The sequence below is a fragment of the Pholcus phalangioides genome, unplaced genomic scaffold (assembly GCF_987345545.1).
Source record: "Pholcus phalangioides strain wild (caught in Gottingen) unplaced genomic scaffold, Ppha-v1.0 ptg000010l_1, whole genome shotgun sequence".
NCBI classification, from domain to species: Eukaryota; Metazoa; Arthropoda; class Arachnida; order Araneae; family Pholcidae; genus Pholcus; species Pholcus phalangioides.
Genome location: NW_028301603.1, coordinates 36,722,785 through 36,750,308, shown reverse-complemented (window position 1 = coordinate 36,750,308; position 27,524 = coordinate 36,722,785). Strand labels below are relative to the sequence as shown.

General features: G+C 37.3%; 1 protein-coding gene across 1 annotated transcript in view; it reads right to left on the bottom strand.

Annotated features, from left to right (window-relative positions):
- Positions 1–24,818, bottom strand: part of Sik3 (Salt-inducible kinase 3) — a 38,294-nt gene extending 13,476 nt beyond the window's left edge. Inside the window, exons 1-8 of the mRNA XM_089238184.1 lie at positions 24,498–24,818; positions 13,357–13,473; positions 9,773–9,836; positions 6,306–6,467; positions 5,022–5,146; positions 4,796–4,919; positions 2,199–2,428; positions 432–582 (exon numbers count right to left, since the gene is read on the bottom strand). Coding sequence (XP_089094310.1) covers positions 432–582; positions 2,199–2,428; positions 4,796–4,919; positions 5,022–5,146; positions 6,306–6,467; positions 9,773–9,836; positions 13,357–13,473; positions 24,498–24,650 — 1,126 coding nt within the window. The 5' untranslated portion in view covers positions 24,651–24,818. The remainder of the gene's footprint in view (positions 1–431; positions 583–2,198; positions 2,429–4,795; positions 4,920–5,021; positions 5,147–6,305; positions 6,468–9,772; positions 9,837–13,356; positions 13,474–24,497) is intronic.
- Between the last annotated feature and the right edge of the window lie 2,706 nt (positions 24,819–27,524).

The window sequence follows — 27,524 nt, the reverse complement described above, 5'->3', positions numbered from 1 at the left end:
GCAGGAGCCCTGGGATAGATTAACATCCAAGGACTGATTATTCCTCTTTTCTCTAAACTTCATAAATGACCATGATTTTCACCAAACACACATGGATTGGGATAGCATGCTCAGCTTAGTTTTTCTTGATGTCGGATATGAAAATTGATCAGTAAATGGAAAAGACATTCATAGAAATAACCCCTCCCCCTTTGCGTACACCAATGGTTCTGGACCAGGGAGCTAGTTTGTAAGAATGTGTCAATTTGTTAATTAAAGGGTTGAAAATTCTACAATGAACTGCATAAGAATACTTCTATTGAAGGACCATCTCTCCCACAAGCCAGTTCCTGAGGAACCCAGGGATTCTGTGTTCCAATATTATATGATAGTAATCTTTTAATATATATATAAAAGATTAGGATTAACGAACAATACTGTAGGAGACTTACCAACACCAGTGGTGATGCTGGCTTTTCGTTGCGGCTGGGACGAGACAGGCAAATTCTGAGGAACTAGAGACAACCTTTGCTGGATTTTGATCTTTTCTACCAGCAAACTATACATGGCACTGTACTGGTCAAATTTACTATCTTTGATTGACTACAAAAAAAGGCAAATCACATTTTTATATTACACATTTTGCACAGATCGATGCTGAAATAACAAGAAAATTATCAAAGAACAGCATCACAACTACTCCTAAAGATAAGCCGAAGCAATTTCTTTATAATGACAAATTAGAAAATCAAAGAATTAAAGCACAACTACTCTATCAACATAGACTGATGCAACTTTTTTTTTTTTTATGACGTGATACTCACGTATTCCCAAGGGATCAGCATAATCCGTCCAGGGAATTTGTTAGTGTTAGTAAACATCCATGCCCGAACCGGGATTCGAACCCAGACCTGCAAAGTGAGAAGCTAGTTCCCTAACCACTCGACTGCCAGGTGGCAACTTTTTTAAAATGGGTCTTTATCATCATAACAGATTTAAACAATGAGAGAGCCTTTCTTTTTCTCTGAAACCAAGCACAACTCAGGTCATCATTTATGGGCGATTTTTTTACTACCTAGCGAGTTGTGCAGGAGGTGTAACTGTGTGTACCTAACAGTCTGAGTGCATATGTAGTGTTGTGTTGATTTTTCAGTGCTGCCATCTGTAATTCAGAAGTGAAATGAGTGATGTGTGATGATTGAATTACATTTGTACTGTTTGTGGGTCTGGTGCTCTCTGTGGCGAGACTTTTTAATGGGGAGATCGGCTCGCATTCGCGCCTTGAAGTTGGGAACCACAGAAAACCAACTTCAGCTGACCACCACTATGACGTCGGTGGGGTTTGAACCTGGGTCTTCGCGATGCAAGTCCGTCACTATGACCACTGAACCACCATAGCGGCTTAACAATGAGCCATTGCAGTAAAGCATATATGCTCAACTTATTTTTAATCCATGCCAAATGTGTCTGATTCATGTGCTTTCATAATCATCTTATGTGGCCTGCGAACTCAAACCTAATTTTGTAAAAATGAACTAAACGGCACATTTACAGATTACTCGAATAACTACTGTGTAGTTGCCATACCACTTAAGCAGTTTGCAGCACATTTCCAGATTGCTCAAGTGCATGGCAGCATATTTCCAGATCACTTAAGTGACCCCTTGCACAGTCCCACAGCTTTTAAGCAGCCTGCAGCACAGTTTCACATTGCTTAAGTTACCCACGGCAAAGTTTCAGATCACTCAAGTGACCCACAGCAAAGTTTCAGATCACTCAAGTGACCCACGGCAAAGTTTCAGATCACTCAAGTGACCCACGGCAAAGTTTCAAATCAGTCAAGTGACCCAGGGCAAAGTTTCAGATCACTCAAGTGACCCACGGCAAAGTTTCAGATTACTCAAGTGACCTACAACAAATTTGCAAACCAATGAAATGCCCCCCCCCCCTCCACTCTCCTAAAGGTTGAGCAGTCTTGCAATAAATAGTTATACATCAAACATAAAATGGTTAGTATTCGTTTCTCCATAACATAATCTCAGACTAATATAATATTTTGTTTTAGACAGATTTACTTTTTATAAAGGTGCACATCAAAGCACTAACTATCGAACAGACTTCGATGGAGGTGCTTCTTAAGGTCTAATAACAATTTTTTTAGTAAATCTTGCTCATCTAATAATGAATCAATAATAATGTGACCGTCTGCATATACATACATTCACTATGTCTTCCCGACTGAAAGCAGGCAGCTGCAGCATGTAATCAATAACAACATCACAGATAGGTTCATCTTCTTCAGATGAATTGCTGACACTGAACTGCTTCAGAGTGTTTTCGAACGTCTCATCCACTTCTTGGATGATCCATTTGTGCTTGATTATCTGATCGATAGTCAATCTCTTCATTGGCTCAACTATCAACATGTGCCTTATCAGATGCTCACATTCTGTGAAAAATGAAATAAAACGTTATCTTGAAAAAATTCCAGAAAAAAAAAGAAAAAATATCAATACAATCAAATACAAATACAATGCCACAACAGGCAAATTGCCCAACGAGGTGGCTGACTTAAGAACATCATGGATCCAGAGCCATTTTTTGGAGGCCCTACCTACTACTACTACACCACACATGCACCCCCCCCCCCCGCGGAACCCCCCCAACAAACCGGTACATGCGGGAATGTGCGTGTACGTGTAGTGAAACCTGACGTGAAGTTTTGTTGTTTCTCTGTAATGCTTGTTATGTGTAGTGCTGCCATCTGCCACTAGTTTTTCTATGAGTGAAGTGTTATGATTGAATGATTTATCGTTGTAGGACTGTTGCTCTCTGTGGCGAAACTTTTTAACGGGGAGATCGGCTCGCATTTGCGCCTTGAAGTTGGGAACCACAGAAAACCAACTTCAGCCGACCACCACTGTGGGGTTTGAACCCGGATCCTCGCATCGTGAGCCCGTCACTATAACCACACGACCACCACAGCGGCGATTATGCATTTCTTAGGGTTATTTGACAAATAAACAATATGAAAAATTTTCATGGCCTGAGAGACTCCCAGCCACATCAAAGTGTTTTGCAATCACCTCGACAGCATTTGTTATGGCAGAAAACTCATTCAGCAAATAAATACAGTGAAACCTTGGCAAAAAACAATACTTTGCAGACCAAGAAAAAATATTATTGTAGAGGGATTTATTGTTACATTGACTATCGTTGTTGGGAGGTTTCACTGTATATATCAACATGTTACTATGAAACTTCATATTGTAACCTTCATGCCAGATGCATGAATATACAAATTTTCACTGAATATTTAACCCCTATTGAAACACATATTACTAAGCATTTTAGGAAAATGACTCATAGAGTAGGATGGGTACAGTAAACATTCATTCCCAAAGTTTTTGAAATTTACACATTCATGCTTCTGGCATAAGGGAATGATATGCACCTTTTGCAGATTCCTCAGAACAATTTCTAGCCTGGTGTTTGCCATGACACAAGGATCAACAAATCTGAAAAAAAAGCATCCAGCAAAATTTCAGATACCAAGTATTTCTCCTGACAACACAGATTAAAAATAGTGTATTCTTTGACTTGTCTGGGACATGGGAACCCCTTTCCATGCTAGTAGACAAATTGACATAATTTCCAATAATTATGTGCTGTCTTCAGACTTCGATTTATTGTACATTAAAAAAAATTAGGTACCAACTTTATTTAGTCGCCATGACATCCTAACATCTGCGATTTAGGACAGTCAGATTTAACTCTGCTAATAATTCACATAAGCTGAAATTCAGCTGAGCTATTAGCTAAGTTAGGTCTGACCATCCAGGTATGGTCTTGTTTAACATCTTTAACCAGTCAACTGTCCAATTGATTTCTCCGAGTTACCCGCAGTGCCCACTTTTTTTTGAAGATGCGTGCGCTTTTTCCCTTTTCTTGGAAGTTTGAAATATTAAAATATTTTTTTCACAGCATGTTTTTTTATAGCTCAAATGTGTCTGGACATAATGATACCCCAAAAGTGGGGAGGGGCGGTCATAATGTCCTGTGACTAAAAGAAATGCTGTGGATGGATTTATGTGGAACCATAGTAGTTCAACCTTTGCTAAAAGACATATGAGTAATAAAACAGACGAATCTTCGAAAGGGAGTTGGAAATTGAAACAAAAGCAATGGGGATGCAGCTTTGCAAAACATGACAAAGATAATAGTAATAATAATCTCAGAACTTGAAATATAATTGTCAACTCCATATAGTGATGAGATGATAAAGTAGAAGGATGGCTGTACAGAGATGGCAGCACATGTATGAAAAATTATTTCGTCATATCTATGAGAAAAAGACCAAAAAGTCTGCACGTAGGCAACACCATTACGTATATCAGCGACGGCAAATGCCGTCTTAACCACTTGACTGGTGGGAAAGACCGAAAAAAGTCTGCGTGTCAGCAAATGGCGCCATAGGCACCAACATTACGTATGGCAGCAACGACAAATGCCATCGTAACCACTTGACTGGTTAAGTGGTTACAATAGAGGATCTTTATGGAAAAAAGTTAGTTGATCATGTAGCATAGTGGTCTAGCATACTTGCCTGGCATGCAAGAGGGTAAGGGTTCAATTTCCTGTAGAGGCAATTGAATTTTCTTTCCCAAATTCATCTTTGCATCAGCCAGCTGTCAAAACCTTAGTACCATTAACACTGGGCCAAAGTGTATGAAGACAAAACGGGTGGCCAAGACATTTTATTAAACGCCCCACAATTAATATAAAATGGAAGAAAAACAGAACTGTACAAACTTACCGCTGGACATAAAATAAGGGATACGAAACCTTCCAGCCAAGACTCTCATTCTGAGGGACTGTAGCGTGCTACCATCAAATGGAAGAGCACCACATACGAGAACATACAGCACTACACCAAGACTCTGCAAAAATAAACAAATTAGAAAACAGAGAACAAAATGCAATCTCAATTTTTTTTTGAAATAATCAAAATTTAGGTAAGAATAATGCATTCAGGCACTAACCCATATGTCAGCCTTTGGTCCACTGTATTGTTTTCCTTCAAATAACTCTGGTGCAGCATATGGCGGACTCCCGCACCATGTTGATAAAAGTTTACCCGGTTCAAAATAATTACTAAAACCAAAATCTAAATAAAATAGAGAGCATTCAGATCATAAATGTATGCCTTCAGAGAAACTGTCATGAGAAAAAAATAATTAAAATCATTTCTTTGTTTACAGAATAAATGTGATGCTGATTGGCAAATAAGTTCATGCCATTTACTGACTGCATGCTGAAGTGACCAACTTGTAACAGTGTTCTTGAAATACACAAGGAAAGCAAGCAAATACACAGTTCAACAACCTCGTAAAATAAACAGTTTCATTATGAATTTCAACAATTGCAGTGTAAAATATATGCATTCAGAAAGTACTCATGGAATCTTAGAGCTTTACAATTCCTAGGTGTCAGGTTGCCATAGCATCCAAAGAATTGGTATTGGCACAAAGGTTTTGGTGAGCAATTACTAAATTTGAGTTGAAAAAGAATTATTTTTAAATTCATGTGGGTGAGGGGGGAGTATCCCAAGTCGATAAGATAATTTCCAAAGATACCAAAGAATGTTTAGAGGTGTAGTAAGTTTGATACCTGGTTCGTCCTTGTCAGAAAACTTTCTTGACAGAGGTACAACAGAAACGGTAACATGATCACAGAAAAAGCTTGCTACTGCAGGGAGTCTTGCATCGAGGGGTTAGTGCACCAACCTTTCCGTAACTATAAAAAAGGCTGCCATTTGGGATAGGTCCCTGATAAATTGTAGGTCTCCATCTAATTAGCCCTCGTGTGCAGAAAATGACTGGTGCACTTATTCATGGAAGTTAATCCTTCTAAAACATAATAAAGTTGATGCTCATTTTGACAAACGCGTAGGGACATGGAAAATTAGCTCGTAAATGGGAGACATTTGAAGAAATAATAAATGGTGTAGTACCAGAAAATTAGTGTGTAAAAATGTACGGTTTGCAAATTGGAGATTTGTAAAATTGAGTATCAACTGTATTATAAGGTACATCCATATATGAAAACATCACTTTTTTAAAATGTGTTCTACGGGAAGTTAAAAAATATCCATAGGAAATGATTTAAAGGATTTGATGAAAAGAATAACTTGATTCAATTTTGACTTATTCGAGATAAAGCTAAATAGAGACATTAAAATACATTTTCTTCCAAAAAGCATAAATTTTTAAAGTGAGGGGTAGAAATGACATTCAAACAACTAGGAAGATAATACATATATTTACCTGCGATTTTAATACTCATGTTTTCATCTAGTAGCAAATTTTCAGCTTTCAGATCCCTGTGAACGATATGCCGCTCATGACAGTATTTCACTGCACCCAGGATTTGTTTGAAGGTGTGTCTCGCTTCTTTCTCACTCATGCGACCATGTGCAACTAGATGATCTGTATAACATAGAATGCAAAGAAAAACCTAAATTAGAGAAGTGGGCGAGATAATAATTGCTGTTATTTTCATGTATTTTCTTCTTTAAAACTTCTTTTGTATCATAAGGATTAACAACACACAGGGAATCTGTTGCAAACTAAGCACAGGTTTTAAAATTATGTTTAATAAATAAAATATACAACAGATTCCAAGAGCCATACAAGCAAATGTTTCAGTAATTGAGAATAGTTCTAACCTGATGGAGAAAATCCTTTACTCGATATTAATGCAACCAAAAAGAAACAATTAAGGAGAATAATAAGAAACCCACAGTTTTTGTTATTTGCTTTTATATCATTGATTTTTTCTAAGTTCTAATTTTAAAAAACGCTTCAAAAGAGTTAGATATTTTTGGAAAAATCAATTTGAAGCTATTTTATCTGAAGCTTTTTCTATTTGGTTTATAACATTCATCAAAGGCCATAATTTATAAGACTAACAAATCAAATTTTATAATTATAAAATTTCTTTTTGGGGATATTCATAACAATGCATATCAGAATCATCAAGTGATCATAAAACTATCACACGGAGGAAAAGAGATCATCATGAATGCAATGGTACATCCCATGTCTAGAGGGGGAGGTGGAATGCTACTTTATCATCAATGACAAAATAATGCAAATTATTTACATTAATGTTTTATTGAAATTGGAGGGGCAGCTCTTTGACGCTACAATTAAATCCTGTCGATACAAAACTGCAGAGACCAGCAAAACTTTTTTTTACACTATTGGATGAATTAAAAATTTTTGTTAGTCTATTGTTCTGTGATGGAATGAAAATAGTTTTGCATTTCCCGTTGTATGACCACATTGAAGCACTACTAGTTCTCAAAATTTTGCCACTCATGGCAAGGTCATCAATCATTTATCAGCAGCTCTCCAGAATAGTCCTCACCATATCATGGCCTGCTGCTCTGTCTCAATGAAGAGATAAGTAGATGGTTAAAGAAATGAGCCATGCTGGAAGATATGTGTGTGTGTGTGTTGTGAATCTAACAAAGTTTGTTTTTGTGTAGTGCTATCATCTGCCATCAATTTTTAAACTATGAAAAAAGTGTACTGATTGAATAATTCTACTCTTGTAGGCCTATTGCTCTCTGTGGTAAGACGTTTTAACAGGGAGATCGGCTCGTACTTGCGCCTCAAAGTTCGGAACCACCGAAAACTTCCAGAAGAGTCGAGAAAAAAATCATGTCAAAGCACTGAACTGGCAGAAACCTACATCAATATTTAAAGCTTACCACAATACCTATGACAAAATATTCATGTCACCACTTCCAAATGCAGTGATGTACAGTTTAAGAACTACATTAGAAGTTTGACAATAACATGAAAACCTCACACTTATGAAACTAAATAACAATAGGCTTCCTTTCATGACTTATCTATTGCTCAGTCTCACATGGATATAATATTGTTAAGAGTGTTTTGGAATTTAAAGTCACCATGGATTAGGATTTCCAGTCAGAGTTTTACTGACTGCATTGCTGAGCTTCTTCAAGAGTGATGTGAAGTCAAAGATTAAACCCATATTCAAATACAAATACAAATACAACGCCACAACAGGCAAATTGCCCACCGAGGTGGCTGACTTAAGAACATCATGGATCCCGAGCCATTTTTTTGGAGGCCCTACCTACTACTGCTACACCACACATGCACCCCGCCCACATCCCCCAGCGGAACCCCCATTGAATCGGTACATGCGGGAATGTGCGTGTACGTGTAGTGAAACCTGACGTGAAGTTTTTTTTTGTTTCTCTGCAATGCTTGTTATGTGTAGTGCTGCCATCTGCCACCAGTTTTTCTAACTATGAGTGAAGTGTTATGATTGAATGATTTATCATTGTAGGACTGTTGCTCTCAGTGGCGAGACTTTTTAACGGGGAGATCGGCTCGCATTTGCGCCTTGAAGTTGGGAACCACAGAAAACCAACTTCAGCTGACCACCACTGTGGGGCTCGAACCCGGATCCTCGCATCGCGAGTCCGTCACTATAACCACTCAACCCCACAGCGACGATTTACAAAAATGAATAGAAAGAGAAAATTCATTGTTGTACAGGTTATTAAAAAGTCTTGTTAGAAATTGTGAAATAATGCTGCCAAAATTACCCAGACTGAACATAAAATTGGTCCATTGGCTCATCCACAACTGCACAATTATTCTGTATCATTCGATTGGCAAATGTGCCAACTTTTGGAATCTAGAAATCTGGAGATTCACCTGAGGGGAAACAGATTGCTCATAAACCCGATCAAAAAAAAAAAAAAAAATTCACAAATCTATTAAAAAAAAGTTCTAACCCCCCCTCCCCAGGCAGGTTCTGCATTGCCCCTGAGCAGAATGTAATTCAGCGTCAGTCATTCCATGAAGAATAGAGAAATCCCATCTACACACTGTTCATAAAACATAAGTGTTTCCTTTCGTGGATGCTATCGATTCATAATCTTAGGTATATGTGAACTCTTAAAAGTAGTTTTATATTTTCTTTCTGATGACATATTTAATCAGAGGAAACAATTAAAAAACCTCAAAATATAAAGCTGCTGATGAAAAAACTTATTGTGTTTATCGCATGGCTGTTAATGGAATACAATAATGATTATATAGGAATTTCATCAACCAAGATCATCCCCCTGATAAATAATTGCTGATAAACGCTAAGTAAACAAAGTCACGTCTTTGCCAGTTGATTAAATCTGATCACCAAGACTTTTTTATGGCTGCTCCATGGAAATGACCACGGCTGCCTTCTATGGGCGTTTTCCCTAACAATGGCGGTAGTCATTGACGTCACGACAACCCGAAAGCTTGCACAAAATCTAATTTTCTGCCAAAATTTGGAGAAATTTTAACAAATCTGGAGAGCAGGAAGAAGGGTTAAAGATCCAGAGAGTTGGCAGGTCTGGATTGGGTGTTTGTCATGTCATTGGTGTCTCAGCTCAACTGAGGTATGATTTTTTTTATCCCCCCCTAATGGTGATATAGTCCACCATCACAAAAAAGACAACTTTAAGTCTGATAACCAATTAAATAACACCATCAAAATTACCAATTCACAAATCTGCATTATAAGCCAATCCAGCACAATGCATAGACATGGGCTCTGACAGACTTCACACCACTCTTGAAGATTCTTGCTATGAGAATGAGCAAAATGATATTTAAGATATTTCTTATGGATAAAACCTAAAATGACAAAAATAAAAAACAAAATCATGGCATAATTGAGGAAAAACATAAGAAAGACTTGCCAAATATTTCCCCTCCACTTGCGTATTCAGTAACTAGGTATATCATTCGCTCCGTTTCCATAACCTTTATTGACCAGAGAGAAAAAAAGATGAAACTGATTACATTTCAAATGATTAAAATTGAAAATCACAATTTCAGTAGTGTTCTATAACTAGACAAATAGCACCACTAAATAAAGACAGCAGAATAACAAGTGTGGTTAATGTGAGAGGTTGGCCTGTCTGCTGAGAAGGCCAACAGACAATCACAGTCGAACAATCCACTGTCCAAATGAATTATGGAGCTACCACAATTTTGTCTAAAACATTAGCATAACAAATCAATAAACTATTAATTGATTTAATAAACTATTTCAACCCATGTGCTTGCTGTAGAGAAAGAGCTAAAAAGAACTTGTCTTACAGATGGGCCCACCAAACATGTCAGCCTAAGGGCATAGTTGCAGGTTGTGGCCATGACAGTACCAGGCCCCCCCCCCCCAAATATTAGGGCAGTAAAAATAGATCAAAATATGTTGGCAACAAATTATGCCATGACTGCCTTATAAAGTCTTTCTGTGGAATTTCAAGCAAAAAAACCATGTCTCAACCATGTGGAGCAATAGATTTGTTTAGTCCTGATTTTAACTGCAGTATAAAAATTGAATCACTCCTAATTGACAAAGAGGATGTTACATCCCATGCTGCATAAAACATATGTTGTGTGTGTGTGGCTGTAGTGTATCCGTGGAAAAATCTCAGAACATTTTGTAATAATTGTCTGAGACAATGTTATTGTGACATTTTCTACGTTGATTGATGTCTGGAGGCTACTCTTTCAACTGTTATGGTCAACGTCTAGATGCTGTTGACCTAAAATATTCAGAAAAATGGTGATAAAAAAAATGCCCCTGAAAAAATACAAATCTCATCAACATCTGGGCCCTGGTTAATGATCATGAAGTCATTCCATTCATGCAGATCAAATGTTTTAGTTCCCATGAAGAGCATGCAATCTTCAAGAACAGTAAAAAAAAACCATACAGTGCAACCCCGAAACATGCGAATTGTACATGACCAAAATTTCTAAATATTGTTCTAGTTCCCTCCTCCCAAATTTCCCGGACTGAACCTAACAAAGCATATTTGGCGATTTGAGCATCATTGTTTCTATAGGTCTTCCACCTCACACTTCCCAGCAGCTATAGAATTGGAGGTTGGTTTTTGACATAAGCATCAAAAACTGGTTTAAACCATCAAAAACTGTAAAAAACCTAAATGAATGCTTTTGGATAATTTTTAAACACAATACAGTAGACCCCACAGTCTACGGCCTAATATGGTGGAAGGACGGGTCAGATAACAGAACAGCCGGATAGGCAGGAGTTCTATAATTACAGTACTCACTTCCTACCACCGCCCATACAATTGGAAACATCTTTTCAATACCAAAACCCACTCTTATTCATATTTTCTGACCTCAAAGTACAGGAAAGTACTTAATAATTGTTTGTTATGCACTTCACAGACCTGTTCCTTTTTCTGTAGCAAATTTTTCAAAACTGAAGTCCAAGAATTAAAAAAAAATGTATACACAAATGTTAAAAGATATATTGTTGTTTTTAAAATTTTGAACTAGGCCAGATAGTACACAAGCAGGATAGTGGTGAGCCGGATAGTTGAGAGTCTACTGTAGGTATATAACATGCCAAATTAAAGGACATTTTAGTCCTTCAATTTAGTACATTGATTGCCAGATATATTCCAATGTTATAAACAATAAGAGTATTGTTTTAAATATCAGTGAATGTCTGGATAAGTTAATAACAGAAATCCACATTATATATATAGCATGAAAGAATTTTTTATGCACTTGTCATAAAAAGAGTACAGCAGATGTTTATATCTATACACATACAGGGGTTGGACAAAATATTATGAACACCCGTGAAATGAGACAAAATCTTTATTGATAGGCTGTTGGCCCTCCTTTTGCATTGTTTGTATCCATCGTGGGATGAACAAATACAAGTCATGCGCATCAGTCACAGGGATACGTCACCACTCCTCCTGCAAAAAGGTCACTAATTCAGAATGTGTCTTTGGAGGTGGGAACCTACTGCGCAGTTTGGCCTCCAAAATACCCCACAAAGGTTCAATTATATTAAGATAAGGGAACTGAGCAGGCCACATGAGATGTTGTAGTTCATCAAGCCAGTCTCCGACAATTCCAGCAGTGTGAACGGGTGAATTACATCTTAGAGCACAGGTCGAGAATCAGGGTACTAATATTGCACCCTTGAATGAAGAAGGTCGGCCAGAAAACTGACATAAACCGATGTTTTAACCTGCCCATCCAGGACAACAAGTGGGCCGAGACCATGGTGAGACATTCATGTCCCAAAGCATCACTGATCCCCCTCCATGCTTAACAGTAGGAAGAAGACAATCCATGTCATAGGCTTGTGCTGGCATTCTCCAAACGTAAACACGTCCGTTAGTCTGGAATAATGTGAATGACGATTCGTCTGACTAGATGACATTCTACCATTGTTGTTGTGTCTAATTTTTATGTTCGTGACACCCTGTTTGTCATTTCAAGGCAGTGCATGGTGTTACTAGTGATTTTGGAATAGTCGCTCTACCTTGTATGTCTGCTGAATGCAGTTCTGGACTAATAGTTTTTGTCGACACAACTTCCTGTAGATGTGTGTTCATCTCAGATGTTATCTGGGATGCTGTTATCTTGTGCTTTCTGGCCACAATCTGCTTCAAAACCCTTTGGGTCTATCAGCCATTTTAGACTTTCGGACACTGTTATGCTTGGTAGATGATGTCTTTTCCTGTTTGCTATAGGCTGTCATTACCATTGACACAGTACTTCTCCCAACACCAACAGGGGGGGGGGGGCGTTTTCATTAATGTGGCCCGGAGTGGCTGGAGTAGAATAAAAAATATCTATATATTCTATATAGTAGAAAGTTATTTTACAATCATATTAAGTATTTATTCTTTGTACAACAATCACTTTAAACATTACATGCATAAATATGTAATAATGTGTATTTTCATTGAGAATTTTTAAATTGAAAAGCAATATTTGAGGTTTTTCATGGGGGTGGGGGAAGATTTGATATGATGATTTAGATCATATGTCTTCAACCTTTTTATAGTCGTGAGCACTGTTTGTACCCATCATCAAAAGAAGAGCACCCTGATGGCAAGTTTGGCATGTGAATGCATGAAATCAGGGTGATCAGTCCTTGAATGCAATTTGTACAAGGTGTGTAATTATAAAGTTGATCAAGTGCTCACGAGCACGAAATCGAGAACTCTGGGTGCTTCAGGGAGCACCGTGGTGCTCACGAGCAATGGGTTGAAGATATCTGGTTTAGATAAATCAAAAATCTGCCAATCCTATAGAGAATGAATTGCAGTCTTAAGATCTAGATAAATCGAATGACCTTCCAGCATCTTATCGTTTCTTTCAGCTTGAGCTGATCAAAATCACTTGATATAAACTATGCTTAGCACCTTTATGCTATTTGACTGTGCATTCATAAGATTACAACAGGTTATAGCATTTCAGAAATAATGGACTTTACCTGATAAAGGCGAATAATATTTGGATGATTTAGCCGCTTCATGATTTGTATCTCCCGCAATATTTTCTTCATGTTATCCTCATCTAAATGAGTTTTGTCAATGATCTTTATTGCAACCTAAATAAGAAAATGCAGGCACACAGTCAAATATCTGTTAGTCAAATATATATGCGTTTAAATCAATATATGAATATATCTAATTTATTAGGCAAAAATTAAATCAATAAATTATGATTCCATGGAGATATTTCTTCAAGGGTATGTTCCAAACGATCCACCATTATATTCGAGAGTTCCAATTCGCAAACAAAAATTAAAAAAAAGACAAACAAAAAACCAGGCGATAACCAATTTGTAAACCAACCAAATTTCTTCGGAGCCAAACAATTGTTTTCAGAGAAAAATGACCCAATATTTTGCTCTCTGTTTGGAGACATGAAAGTGTTTCTAGTCTTCTAATAATATTTGGATGATTAGACACATGCATACATGAAACATAATCCTCCAAAAGAAAAATGAATATCCTAAATTATTCTCCAATTTTTACACCTAGGAGAATAGTCTTGCCTTACATCTCTATATATATATTCATAGGTTTTAAAAACTTGTTTCTTCATAAAGTTTTGGGCCCTTATTTCTCTTTATTTTTCAGCACTGAAGTTGATGGAAGACTTTACAAGTTTTTTTTAATGCAGAAGAAATACTTCAACAACCATACTGATTGTCCTTTGGCAAATTCTAATATTTTATTTTATGATGGGACTTACCAAATTGAGAATTTTTTAGACACACAGCCAAAATACATCTTAATCTAGAATACAAGAATAAATTTCTACTACGTATTCATACTACTAATTCATAACTACTAAATTCATACTACTAAATTCATACTACATATTTTGAATAATTAATCGAAAATTAATTTTCGATTCGACTCCCACCGCCTGGCAGTCGAGTGGTTAGGGAACTAGCTTCTCACTGTGCAGGTCTGGGTTCGAATCCCGGTTCGGCCATGGATGTTTACTAACACTAACAAATTCTGTGTCCTTTGACAATTGATATGTTCTTAAACTTTTTGTAGTGTTACTTTTTGCTTGCAGAAAAATCAAACAAAATTTGGTTTTTTTGTATTTACTAATGAAATCAATTTATTATCAGGTGTTTTTAAAACCCATTTCTAACACAAACTTAATTCTAACTTATTTTCAAATATGTAGCATTTCACAATTTTCAGATATCCATTCACTAGTAACTCCTTATGGCATAGTTATTGATGTAGCCCTTCCAGAGAATATTCTATAAAAGATTATTCTCATCAAGAATATTCTCTGGTAGGACTACTATTATAAATAACTTGAATATTCTTATAAGTTCTTGATGAGAATATTCTCCTGTTATTTATAATATAGTTACATATAATATCCTTGAGAATATTCTTTGGAAGGACTACTTTCATAAATTACTGAGGAATATTCTTATAGAAAATAATAAGAATTATTCTGAAGTTATTAATAGTAGTCCTTCCAGAGAATATTCTTCAGTTGCCGAAATCTTTCCAGAGATTATCAAGAATATATGTAATAACATGTATTATAATAAATAATCTCAATAAATAACTTGAGAATAATTATTTTCGATAAGAATATTCTCTAGTAATTTATAATAATGTTAGTAGTCCTTTGAGAGAAATATTCTGAAGAATATTCTCTGTCCCATCTCTCTTCCTGTCAAGAAGATGGGAATATTGAAATATGTAGACCACAATATTATGAAAGCAAGAAAATTAAACCAACAGGGCTGAATTGCATAACTTTTAAAGAAATGTGAGTAATACAGAATTTAAGTGCATGTACATTGAAGAAAAGCAACAGTTCTGTATCTTAGAATGAAGATGATTATAAGAATAGCTTCCTTTATCAATCAACTTGGATTTAATTTCTTTTGTTGCGAACTTATTTCTGAAAATTTATCTAATTTTAAAATAATTTTTTAAGGTTTTAATCTAAAAGTTTCTAAAATCTTTATAACCAAACTTTTAAAACCTCCCATCATGACCGAGAATGAATTTAGTTCGAGAATATTCTGAGAATATTCTCGAACTAAAAGTTGTCATTGGGGGTGATTATACCAAAAATAGTTTTGTTGTGAATTTTTCAGGCAATGAAAACTGATTTATATTTCACAATATAAATAAAATTAGTAAAAAAATTTAAATTATTTAAAAGAAAAATACATATTCTCTAGAGAATATTCTCACCACACATCTCTACCCATGGTTGGTGAACATATATTTGGTGATGCTCTTTAAAATCGTTCCCACTTGTTTTATCACAGCTGTTGGAATATAAAAAAAATTTCTCACAGTTGTAACTTTGACCTCCCAAAGCAGAATGTTTTGCATTCTTCTGCAATGAGACCTCAGTTGATCAAAAATGTTCAGTGGTAAAAATTTTTATATTAGAGCTTTTTAAAAGTCCTACATATTTGACACTTTTTTTTTTTTGATCAGAAATTTGGCCAAAACCTCATCAATTATGAAGACATCCAAGAAGAAAGGCTAGATATGATGTTTCAAGATATCTGCCTACAAGTATTTATAAGAGATATACTCATGAAAACACTACCTGCTGAAATGTTTGCAGTGTAAGACAGTGGTTGAATTCTTTGACAAAGGTCTTCAGATGCAATGACCACATTAATTATCGAACAGCCTAATAATTTTCTACGTTGATTCAACTAATCAAGGGACAGTGATTTTTATAACAGACACGAGCAGTACACAAAATTCAATTAATATCAAGGAGAAGTCATCAAGAAAAATTAAGGCTATAGCCATGTAAGGGGCCAAGAGTTTCAGAAATGGGGTTATCCCCTCCCCCCCCCCCAATCGGATAGGTCTACATTATGGAATGCATTCACGTTCTGAGCCTCACATAAACATTTTATTCAAGAAATTATAAAAAAACAAAATGAGCTGAATACAAATGTGTCATTCTCACAAAATCAGACAACAAAATGGAAAGAAAAAAAATTAATCAAAAACAAATGCCAACCGAAAAATCAATAAAAATTCTTAGGGACACTTCACCTGATGATAAATGAAATATACAGAGTTCCTAAAACTTTTGACTGAAAGATTTCCCTGACTATCAGATGACTATTTCCCCTGACCATCAAATAGCCAAATATTTGCTAAAACATGAAATTGGTGCAGTATTATCCCTCTCAAAAGTTGCATGTTATACAGGGTGCATAGCTAACACAGCCTATGGTATTTTATTGGCGAACTGTTGACCCTAGAGGCATGTTGCAATTTTTTTACAACCCCTTGCAACATGAATGACATATCTGAGTACTACATGAATTATATTTGAATACTTTTTCTAATTGGAAGTATGCCTGTCAACGGTTCACCAGTAAAATACTATGTGCCTTATTAGCTATATGCACCCTGTATAATAATACTTATTTAACTGGAAAAAAACCCCCAGCATATTAAGATCTACATTCGATTAAGGACAGCAAAAATGTTATCTCTTTTATCCAAAACAATGAGAATGATAGTAACCTTGACAATTCAACTATTTATTTTTGAGATCAAATTTTTTTGATTGTCGCATTAGTGAGCATGCTGGGAAATGAGAATAACAGATTCTGAGGAAGTCTTAAATATCTGGACTGTAACAATTGATGTGGTTGGCTCGAACCTAGTTTATTTCTCTGCATCTTTGGGTTCTATCTCTTTTATTAGCTTCATTCAGATAGGTCAAGCTTCACACATATTTTTTCTTCTGCAATCTTGATTTCATTTTCATTCTTGTAGCTATACTATAGCTTCTAAATTTGAAACAAAATTTGATGTGTTGAATTGGAGACATAACATGGAACTGCAAAGTATTTTTTTATTCAGTCAGTGAGCAAAATTAGATTTAGTGAAATTTTTCAATGCAAAAATTATTGTAAAATATTCTAAAATGGGAAATTATTTTGGTAGATTGAACAAAGAAAAAAACTTATGAATAAAACTGGAGATCGATGGAATACTAAGAACCCTGTGAAACAAATGCCAAATCAAACATTTATGGTGATGTCTCCATAAATAGCATAAAAATGAGATAGATTTCACGAAACCTAGAAAACACTGACCACAGCCAATGATAGTTCAGTAGGCAAAAAGACTACTTTGGATTTACATTACATTACATTATTTTGCTAACCTTGTGAGTTAAAAAAAAAAATTGTTAAAGACTACATTAACTACAACAAAAAATTTGACCTAACTAAAGAAGAAAATGAATACAGTGAAATTAATTATTGCATGTATCTCACATCAGCCCAATTTCTAAATTATTAAAATAAGTGTGAATGTTTGATTTGTATCACATTTCCAGTTAAGCATGCTCAAAATTGAAGAAAAATTATTATATAAAATAATCAAGTATGTATATATAACTTGATATTAATATATTGAATGCATTCACTGATCCTTGCTTTTCCCCCAACATGCTCCAACATTTAAAAATCTGGTTTCCGAATTTCACGGCATGCCAACTAATGTAGGGAGGGGATACTGTACATATCTGGAAGACCAATTTTTGATAAACAAAAAGTACCTCATGAAACAATGGAAACTTTTTTCTTTCAGTTCTAATGACATTCTGTTTTTCTTCCATTTTCAGAAAAAGATGCTTTTTCCTTTTTTTTATTCTTCTAGCTGTTGGTCCAACCTTTTTTTAACCTTTTTCTTCTCCAAGTGATCTTGGTATGGAGCACAGGCTCCTCATAGTCCAGCTTTTTTTAAATGTTTCTATATCTTTGATATGACTCTCACAATGGATTTCATAGTAAACTTGGAATGATATTTTACAGAAATCTCCAGCATATTTACCACAATCAGTGCCTTGTTAATTAGGACCCCGCTTTTAACACTGGCATTACCACAAGAAAATATCAAGCAGATTTTCACAACGTTTCAAAAATGAAAGATATCACACAATAAAAAGATACATGATAAATACGGAAAGAAAACTAAACTACTATGCTAAATCTATTTTTTTTACAACTAGTTTTCTACAATCTCTTGAAGAAATATTTCAATGTTTAGAAATTTCATTGACTGTCTGATTCCTGATTTTTTCTCTTGCTTTTCCCTGACTTTCTGGGTTGTAGGAACCAATATAATCAGCAGCAAAGATTGTTCCAAATTCAATGGTGAAAAAAAATTTGATTTAACCATTTACACACCAAACTATCAACAGAGTTACTTCTTGCTTTGAAATTTAGAATTCTGGGTCTTTTTACATATATATACATAGATCAGATTTAAAATTACAAGAAAAAATATTTTTCTTTCTTTTCTATGATGCTCCATAAATGGAACATTGACACTTCGGGAAAGTTTTAATAATTTATCTTCATCACAAAATTTATCCAGCATTCAGCAGGATAATCTAAGATTCCAAAGGAAGCGAGGGGGAAAAAAAAATGCACCTAATATAAACCATCTAACCCAAACAGCTCATTCCTCCATCTGGAATCTAATCTTATACCCAGAATTCATATGACCACTTCCAATATAAATATATATATAAATGGGTGTTTCAACACATCAGATACTGGCAGTAGTAATTATACTCTCTCGAAAGGCTAATGTTCCATTTTGAACACAGGCACGTAATATGTTCATGTGTACAAAGAAACTGATTTACTTTCATTGACATATTCAGTAGTAAAGACACAAAATAATAATTTTCAATTTATACCAAAATTGAAATTTTTGCAAATTTTAATCGAAATGTCAAATTTCAAAAATACTTTGAATTCTCTTCTATATACAACAAAAACCCAAAATGATTGAATATGTTCCATTTATGGAACATTAGCCATTACATGGTTAAGATTAACAATGTTTAGAGACAGGCAAAATCCCCAAAGCGGAATATGTGGAAAACTGTGGCTCACGTAGCAGAACTATCAGTGTTTCTGCAGAACGATCTTGAAGAATTTCAAGAGAAACGTGTAGAAACGCAATTATGAGAGTTTTTACCACAGAACGTTTCCAGTCAGCTCAGGGTTTGTTACAGAACAATGCAAAACATTTTCTGCTTGGGGGGGGGAGGCAAAATGTCAAGTCGGATTTTCTTATTTCAGAATTAACTTGATATTTATGCTCCACTATCACATGTTCCATCTATTTTGATTGTTCATCTTTTTTGGACAAGCACTGATACTCTGAAGTTTTTTTCTGTCAGTTGCATGGGAGCAACAAATTTCTAATTTGTCTTTGTTTCGTTAGAGCACAAGACACTCTAAAAAAAGTTTTTGGCTGAAACATTCCTGCAGCTTGATGTTGCAACACAAGAAATTTGGAGAGAGGCCTATTTTTATATTTTTACCCCCAACAAACTGAAAAATCCACAACCAAGAAATATTTTTTATTTATTTATTTTATTTTCACCCCCTCCCCCAAACTTATGACCAAACCTTCCTTCAGGCTACCTATAATGCTAAGAAAAAGACATTTTTATGTTATTAAAAACACAGAAACTCATGCTGAAAACACATGCTTTTCAAAAATAGAGGTCTCTAAACTCAAACACAGTTTGCACTTAAGAGAATATTTTTAAATATTCTCTTAAGTTATTCTCTATCCAGAAGGGCTATAATAATAAAAAAATCAAATCGTAATTAATAAAAGAAAGCTATATTTTGTTTAATAACTACAAAAATATTGAGGACAGGGATCTCCATTTTCAGAGGGTGCAGAAATATTCTTAATGGGCAGTCCGACTCTTAATTATTCACAATACTATGAATAGTAATTTGCTCCTTTATTCTAGATTGAGTCTCACGTGTCTAAAAAAAAAACAGCTTTGTCCTAATTCAACTTACAAAAAATATTTTAGTGACTGCAATGGTAGTGGTTTTCCAGAAAGATCAGGAATCCATAGAAAATGGCAGTGGCTTTAGTGAAAAATATGAAGAAAATAATCATGCTTCTAATCCCTCTAACAATATTTGGATTTGTGAAGCAAAACATAACAAACGAGGGTGTATATATGCACAAAAACAAAGTAATATCTGTTTTCAGTTGTGACATGCAGTAGAAAGATGGAAAAAGTGTGCATTTTAAATTCTTTCACCATGTATCATTAGTAGAGATGTCTCCCACAGCAGAATATGCCAAAAAAACTGTGCCATATGTTACATAACAATCTTGGAAAGAACTTTAATAAAATATCTCTTCTGGATGAAAAAACTATAAAGGAATTTTCACTTGAGAACATTTTCAGTCTGCTGAGGGGTTGTTGTAAAACGATGCAAAACATTTTGTTTTTTTTGGGGGGGGGGGGGAAATGATCTCTCTTGCAGCCTTTTCCAGAAAGGTGGTATGTTTTCCTTATTGTTTCAATTATTTATCCCCCACCTCAGTGTTTCTCAACCACCAGGCCAGCAGCATCAATCAAATCATAAGAAAATCCATGATAACAAATTAATAATCAGTTTGTGTTTAATTAACCAATGTGATATTAGTGGATAATAATCATATGAATAGTGCAGGGCCTGACAAACCCCAGACTACCATGGAAACTAAAAAATTGGTATTGGCACATATATATATATGTTCTTTTAAAAGTTACAACAATCTGAGAATAGCACAAAATGGTTGAACTTTATATCATATATCTACCAACTTGGATGAGGGTCACTATGCCATGGGAAAAGTAAAAAGAAACACTATTTTGGACCTGTGTTTTCATGGGTGAAACTTTTTTTGGATTTTAAAAAATTGTTCAGGAGCCCAGATTTTTTTTTCTCCTTTAGGGAAAATAGCCTTAGGGGTAAAGCCCAGACCTAGTGTCCAGGAATTAATGTAGCAATTAATTGCTACATGTTATTTGTTGCCTTAGTCCCGCAAAACAATGTTCTGCAATGTGTCTTCACTAGACAAAATGTTCTATGGCTTGAAATTTTTACCAAGGTTTTCTGTAGCAGCACTGATTGTTCTGGAACATACATCACAGTTTTAGTCATATCGTTTTTTTGGGGCGGGTGGATGGGGGGTCCTTAGTGTTAATTTACTGGGCTGCAGTCTCAAAAATGTCAATAACCACTGACCCAATAAGCCCTTCTCTCATTTTGGTCTTATTTTCTTGACCACTTATTCCTCAAATTCAACTCTCTGTGCCATAACTTGCTTGCCCCCCCCCCCGTGTCTGTAATTTACTCTTTTGGTCACTCACACGACTGTACTGTGTACTCCTTCATTCCCATACTCACACTCGCTTTTGTTCACTCACTGATATGGTCTCTCGCTTTTTAGGTCACTCTTTTGGTCATTCATATGCTCACATACTCTATAAATCACTGGTTTAGGCACGCATGTGCTTGCACACTCTAGGTCACTCTTTTAGTTGCTCATTCACCTGGCCCCTTGCTCTTTAAGTCACTCCAATGCTCACACACTCTTTAGGTTACTATTATGGTCATTCACATACTTACATGTCTTAAGTTATGCTTTTCGTCATTAACATTCTTGAACACACTCTGGGTCACACTTTAGATCATAAACATGCTTGCACAGCTCTAGTTCAGGCTTTTGGTCACTCACAGGCTCACAAGCTCTCTAGGTCACTCATTTTGTTACTCACTGACCTACTCTCACTCTCATGCTCTATAGACAGAAAGGCAGATTTATGGATTTACTGCCGATGAGGCTATACAAATTTTGTTGCCCTTTTCAAGGAGCCATCTTAAGAACATTATGGGCCCCCAGACAAAATGTTTTTTTTTCCAGCGATGGTGAGCTCTAGTTATAATGAACTTGTGCTGTTTTATGTTTCTTGTGCAGAGTGTATTTGTCTCACTTGTACTTGTGAATGTTTCAGGAATAACAGGTGTTCTAGACCCCATGCTGACCAAATAAGGGGTTAAAGCAGGGCTTCACGGTAGCAACTGGAAAATTGGTATTGGTACCTAAAATTTTATCTGTAATTGCTGATTTGGAGTCTTTGAATAAAACAAGATTTTCTGTTTTCATGACAGTGTCTTTCTCAACATGAAAAGGGGATTTAAGTCTTGGAAAAAAACAATCTTGTTTTACTCGAGAACAAAATCATGCTTGCCTAGTGAGAAATTGGGCCAGCACCAAGCCCCCCCCCCCCCCCGATTTGCTAAGCCCTGGGATAAAGACAGTAGTGCAAGTATATTAACCTTTATTATGAGGAAAAAAGATTTACTATAGTTGTTTTCATAGAGCCTCGTGCTAAACTTTTGTTTAATATCAACTATATTTCACAATATAGTTATATAGTTGTGTATTGAAACTTAGACTTCATTTTTTCTTCATATAGTTTAGCACTTCTAGATTGCATTTCTGAACTTCTCAAAATTGTTCAAAATGTGACTTTAACCCCCAAAGTATTTGCCAACATCTCCATAATACTAATAGAAATATTAGGTTTGAGACTCCATCTCTAAATATTTTCTATAACTTTGTGCCTAAGTAGGGTGCTTGTTTTCAGCTATATGATAATCCTTTATATGATATGATCCTTTTTTTTTATGAATAAAAGGATTCATAATTCAATTCTAAGGCTAAGGGTGCTTGACCCCCTTGGTATAGAACATATAGAATATGGCTATATACAGTGGAGACTGCATATGTTTTCTCGCTTAGTGAACCTTATTTCCAATACCCGCGATTTTTTGTTTAGAGCATTTCTCCACGTAATTTGAAAATGTTATAAGCAGGATTCACCATATTTTGATTTGCGAATCGAACCCTATACATTATATTCTAAAAGTTGTTTTGACCCTATGCAGAAAAATAATCAGTGGCATGTTTACAGGTGGGGGGGGGGGGGGACTAAGTGGGATATAGCTCAGGGTGACAATTTCGAGGAATGAGTAATGAATAAGTAGAATGGGAGAAGGGTGGCAAATTTGTATAGCCCAATCATGAATGAATTCGCCTCTACATAGGGAGCAAGGGAATAGGTCGGTGATTGACCAAACAAAAGATCTAGAGCATGTGTAAGAATGTGAGTGATCAAAAGAGTGACCTATAGAGCATATGCGCATGGTCCCCACATCCTGAAGCAGGGCCCCTAGGCCGGGATCTTTTAAGGGCCCCTTTATGATGAATTTATATCGTGAAAAAACTAAAAATGATGAAAATCATCGCGGGCCCCAGGGCTGGAGCCTTGTCAGCCCACCCCTTGTGGGGGCCATGCATATGCGTGACCATAAGAGTGACCTAGAGAGCATGTGAACATGGGAGTGACCCAGAAAGCAAAGGATCTGGCCAATGAGCAATCAAAGAATGACCTAGAGCATGTGAATGATCAAAAGAATGACCTGAAACATGAGGGACCAGACCAGTCGTTGACGAAAAGATGGGATGTAGAGTGTGTGCAAGCATGCAAATGACTGAAAGAGTGACCTAGAGAGTGGGTGAGCATGGGAATGACCTAGAAAGCAAAGGATCTGGTCAGTGAGCAACCAAAGATAGACCTAGAGAACATGTGCAAGCATTTGAATGACCAAAAGAGTGACCTAGAGCGTGTGTCAGTATGTGAGTGACCTAGAGTGTGTGCAAACATGTAAATGATCGAGAGTGACCTCTAATTAGAGGAATGAGTGGTCAAGAAAATCAGACCAAAACGGGAAGAGGGCAAAAACCTTATATCCGCCTCAGGTAGCGATATTTTCATCTCTTCCTAGTCAACACCAGTGACAATGGTGTCAGACCCAGGAGTACTATAACAATAGTAACTTTTTTTTCGTTTGGCCGAGCACCCCCAGGTCTGAAACCACTTCCGACGCTCCCGATGTAGGAAACACAAATAAAAGCCTGTGACGGCCGAATCTGAGTCGCACAACACTGATATTTACTTTTACACTAGACGCGATTATACGATGACCGGCGACCCAACCAATGACCTACGAGCACTTCGATGACCCGGTATCGAAATCAAAGGACGACGCAAATGGGACACGGCATGTTCTTTTCAATAAATTCTTAGGGAAAAAAATTCTAAACAAGTTAAATTTTTTTCTCCAAAAAAAAAAAACGAAAATGCATAGGCATGAACGTAATTAATTGATTAAAGAAAAAAAGAAATGAGCACCCAACTCACCTTAGTCTTGGTGACTATATGAGTCGCCAGTTTAACGACGGCAAAATTGCCCTTGCCGATCGTTTTTCCCAGCTGGTAAAATCCGATACGGACCAAATTGGACGTCGTACCCACAACCGATGGATCAGACGACTTTCCCACGTTGGTCGCCATGTTGTTGGGGCCGATAACTCGCGCATGCGCATTCCAGAACCAACACAGAAAAGAAAAATACACACACACAATCGGCGCACGGGTCAACTTAATGCATTCATAAAATAAATAATTATTAAATAAATAATTCTCTCTCTTTCGCTTTGAAAATTCCCGCTGGGAATTCAGTCAATGAATTTCTTTTTCAAAAATCCTAACACGGTGCGAGAGGAATTTCAAACACTTAAAATCCGAGAAAAAAAAATTAATTAATTAATTTAAATCACAACACTCGGATTAATATTTTAACTCCTTTTGGTCCTCTCTACAACAGCAATTTCCATGTGAATGTAGTGCAATTCTTCAAGGACGGTGCTGTTCTTTAGTGATGTAGAAGCAAAGCGACTGTGCCGGAGGACAACAATTATTTCCTCTCTCCATCACCGGAACGATGATGATAATAATAATGATAATCCGTAACTCCGTGGCGAAATACCGCTCGTGAGTCAGCGGTTATCGTCAGCGGCGGTGACATGCCGATCTACGGGGGCACTCGCTACACGTAACAACACTAATAATATTACGTCTCCAGCACGTGAAGGGTTAGCATTCAATTGTGCCGAGGAGGGGAAGAGGAGTTCGAGCCTGTGCGTGCGAGGCGCTGCTGTTCGATCGCCAAGTGAGATCGCGCCAACTTGCCAAACTTACCTGTTTCTCGATGGGGGGAAGTTGGAAATAAATCTCGCCAAATCTGATACACATATATCTTTTTTTGTTTTTGTTCGGAGCCAAACTTTGAACGGACATCAGATTTCCGGATGAGAGTTCAAGTATAATGATGTCCACTTCCGAATAGGAATTCCAAAACTGTTTCCCATATGTCTCTCTCTCTCACTGACACGAATACGAAACTGGATTGCGAGAATTTTTTTTTCCTCTAGCGGCGTCTTTGACGGATGGGGCCCCCATATCCTTGAGCAGGGCTCCCCGGTTGGGATTTTTGGCGTGCCCCCTGAAGCCAGACTTTTCACGGGCCCCTTTCAAATCGGATTTATAGCGGGGGGGGGGGGGATGATGTTAACCAGGTGCGGCTCAAGCTCACCTGCCACCAGCGCCGTCTTAACGCATGGGCTCACTCGGGCACGGCCCGGGGCCCTCAAGAGAAGGGGGGGGGGGCCTAAAAAAATGAGATCTTTTTGAAATTTTCGAAAATTTACCAGCAGGGCCTCAGAAAAATCGCTTGGCCCATGATGCTCTTAAGACAGCCTTGCCTGCCGCCCGGATGCAAAGCTTCATGTGACGCCCCTTAAGGTGACCCTGGCGGGTGGCTGGCAGGCTTTAGCCTAGGTGTGACCCTGGGATAAATCTGATTGTTTTAAATCAGGCATCTCCAACCCGTTACTCGCGAGCACCATGGTGCTCTCCGAAGCACCCAGAGGGCTCGATGCTCGTCTCGTGTCCGATTTCGTGCTCGCGAGCACTTGACCACCGTTCCAATGTACAAATTGTTCCATGTCCAAATTACATTCAAGGACTGAAATCAGCCTCATTCTATGCATTCGTACGTCAAACTTGGCGTAAGGGCAGTTCCGTCTTAAGGCATGGGCCCACCCGGGCACGGCCCAGGGACCTCAAGAGAAAAGGGGCCTCACAAAAATGAGATTTGGTTGAAATTTTCAAGAATTTGCCAGATAGGGCCTCAGATATACCACTCGGCCCGGGGGCCCATGATGCTCTTAAGACGGCCCTTACGTAGGGCCGTCTTAAGAGCATCATCGCCCTCGGGCGGGGTAATTTTTCTGAGCCCTCCCCGCCCCAACCTGACTAAAAAAGGCTACCTACCAATTTTTTTTCATGCCTAATCTCGAAATTTTTAATCAGATCTAATTTTCATGAAGCCTCTCTGCACTTGAGAGGAGGATGGGCCCATTGAGACGGCACTGGTTAGGCTCTGTCTGCTCCCCTCAAGTTATCTCAACATCTTCGTCGTCAAAATATGACGCAAAAGCGTTGTGGTCATTTGATCATTTTTGTCGCACTACGGTCATTTTCTGCCCACGAGGGTTAATTAGACCGAGACCCACATTTTATCGTCGATTCCGAACGGCAGCGTTCGATATTTGTTTTTTTATGCTCATCGTGAGATTGGTGCGCTATACCCTCGGTGTGTGTAACTCCATTGCGGTATCAATGTTTTTTTGTGATGATGATGTCACCGTTTCTGACGTATCTCCGCATCAGGAAAGTTTTTGACAAGAACGAATCGGGTATCGAACTCGTGACACCTCTAAACATCCTTTGGTACTTTAGGCGGCCTGGGTTACCGCGCCCTCAAAATGCGTTATGTCCTGTGAGTTTTTACTGTTGTAAATTTTTACAAATTTGGTGTCTAACTAAAGACTAAGCAGCACCCTCCGTTAAGACGCCCCGGGCTCCATGTTGGGGTGTTGTCAAACTCGCTCTTGTGGGGTCCATGCCCAGTGCCGTCTTAACGCATGGGGCCCGACCGGGCACTTCCCGGGGGGGCCTCTAAAGGAGAGGGGCCCTCACAAAAATGAAATCCGGTTGAAATTTTCCAGAATTTACCAGATAGGACCTCAGAAAAACCACCTGGCCCGGGGCCCATGATGCTATTAAGACGGCCCTGCCACCAGGGCACGGCCAAGGGTCCCAAGTGGAGATGGGCCTCATGGAAATTAGTTCTGGTTAAAATTTTAGCATGTTAATTGGCAGGCAGTCATTCAGGACCGTAGTGTGCCTTCTCGGAGTTCGGGGCAGACTTTTCCCTGAGACTTCTGCTCTTGAAAGGGTTATTATTACGCAAAACAAGCGTACATTTTTGTGGGGGAGGGGGTCTATTCCACTCGGGTCTCTGGGAAAGTGCCCCGGTTCTCC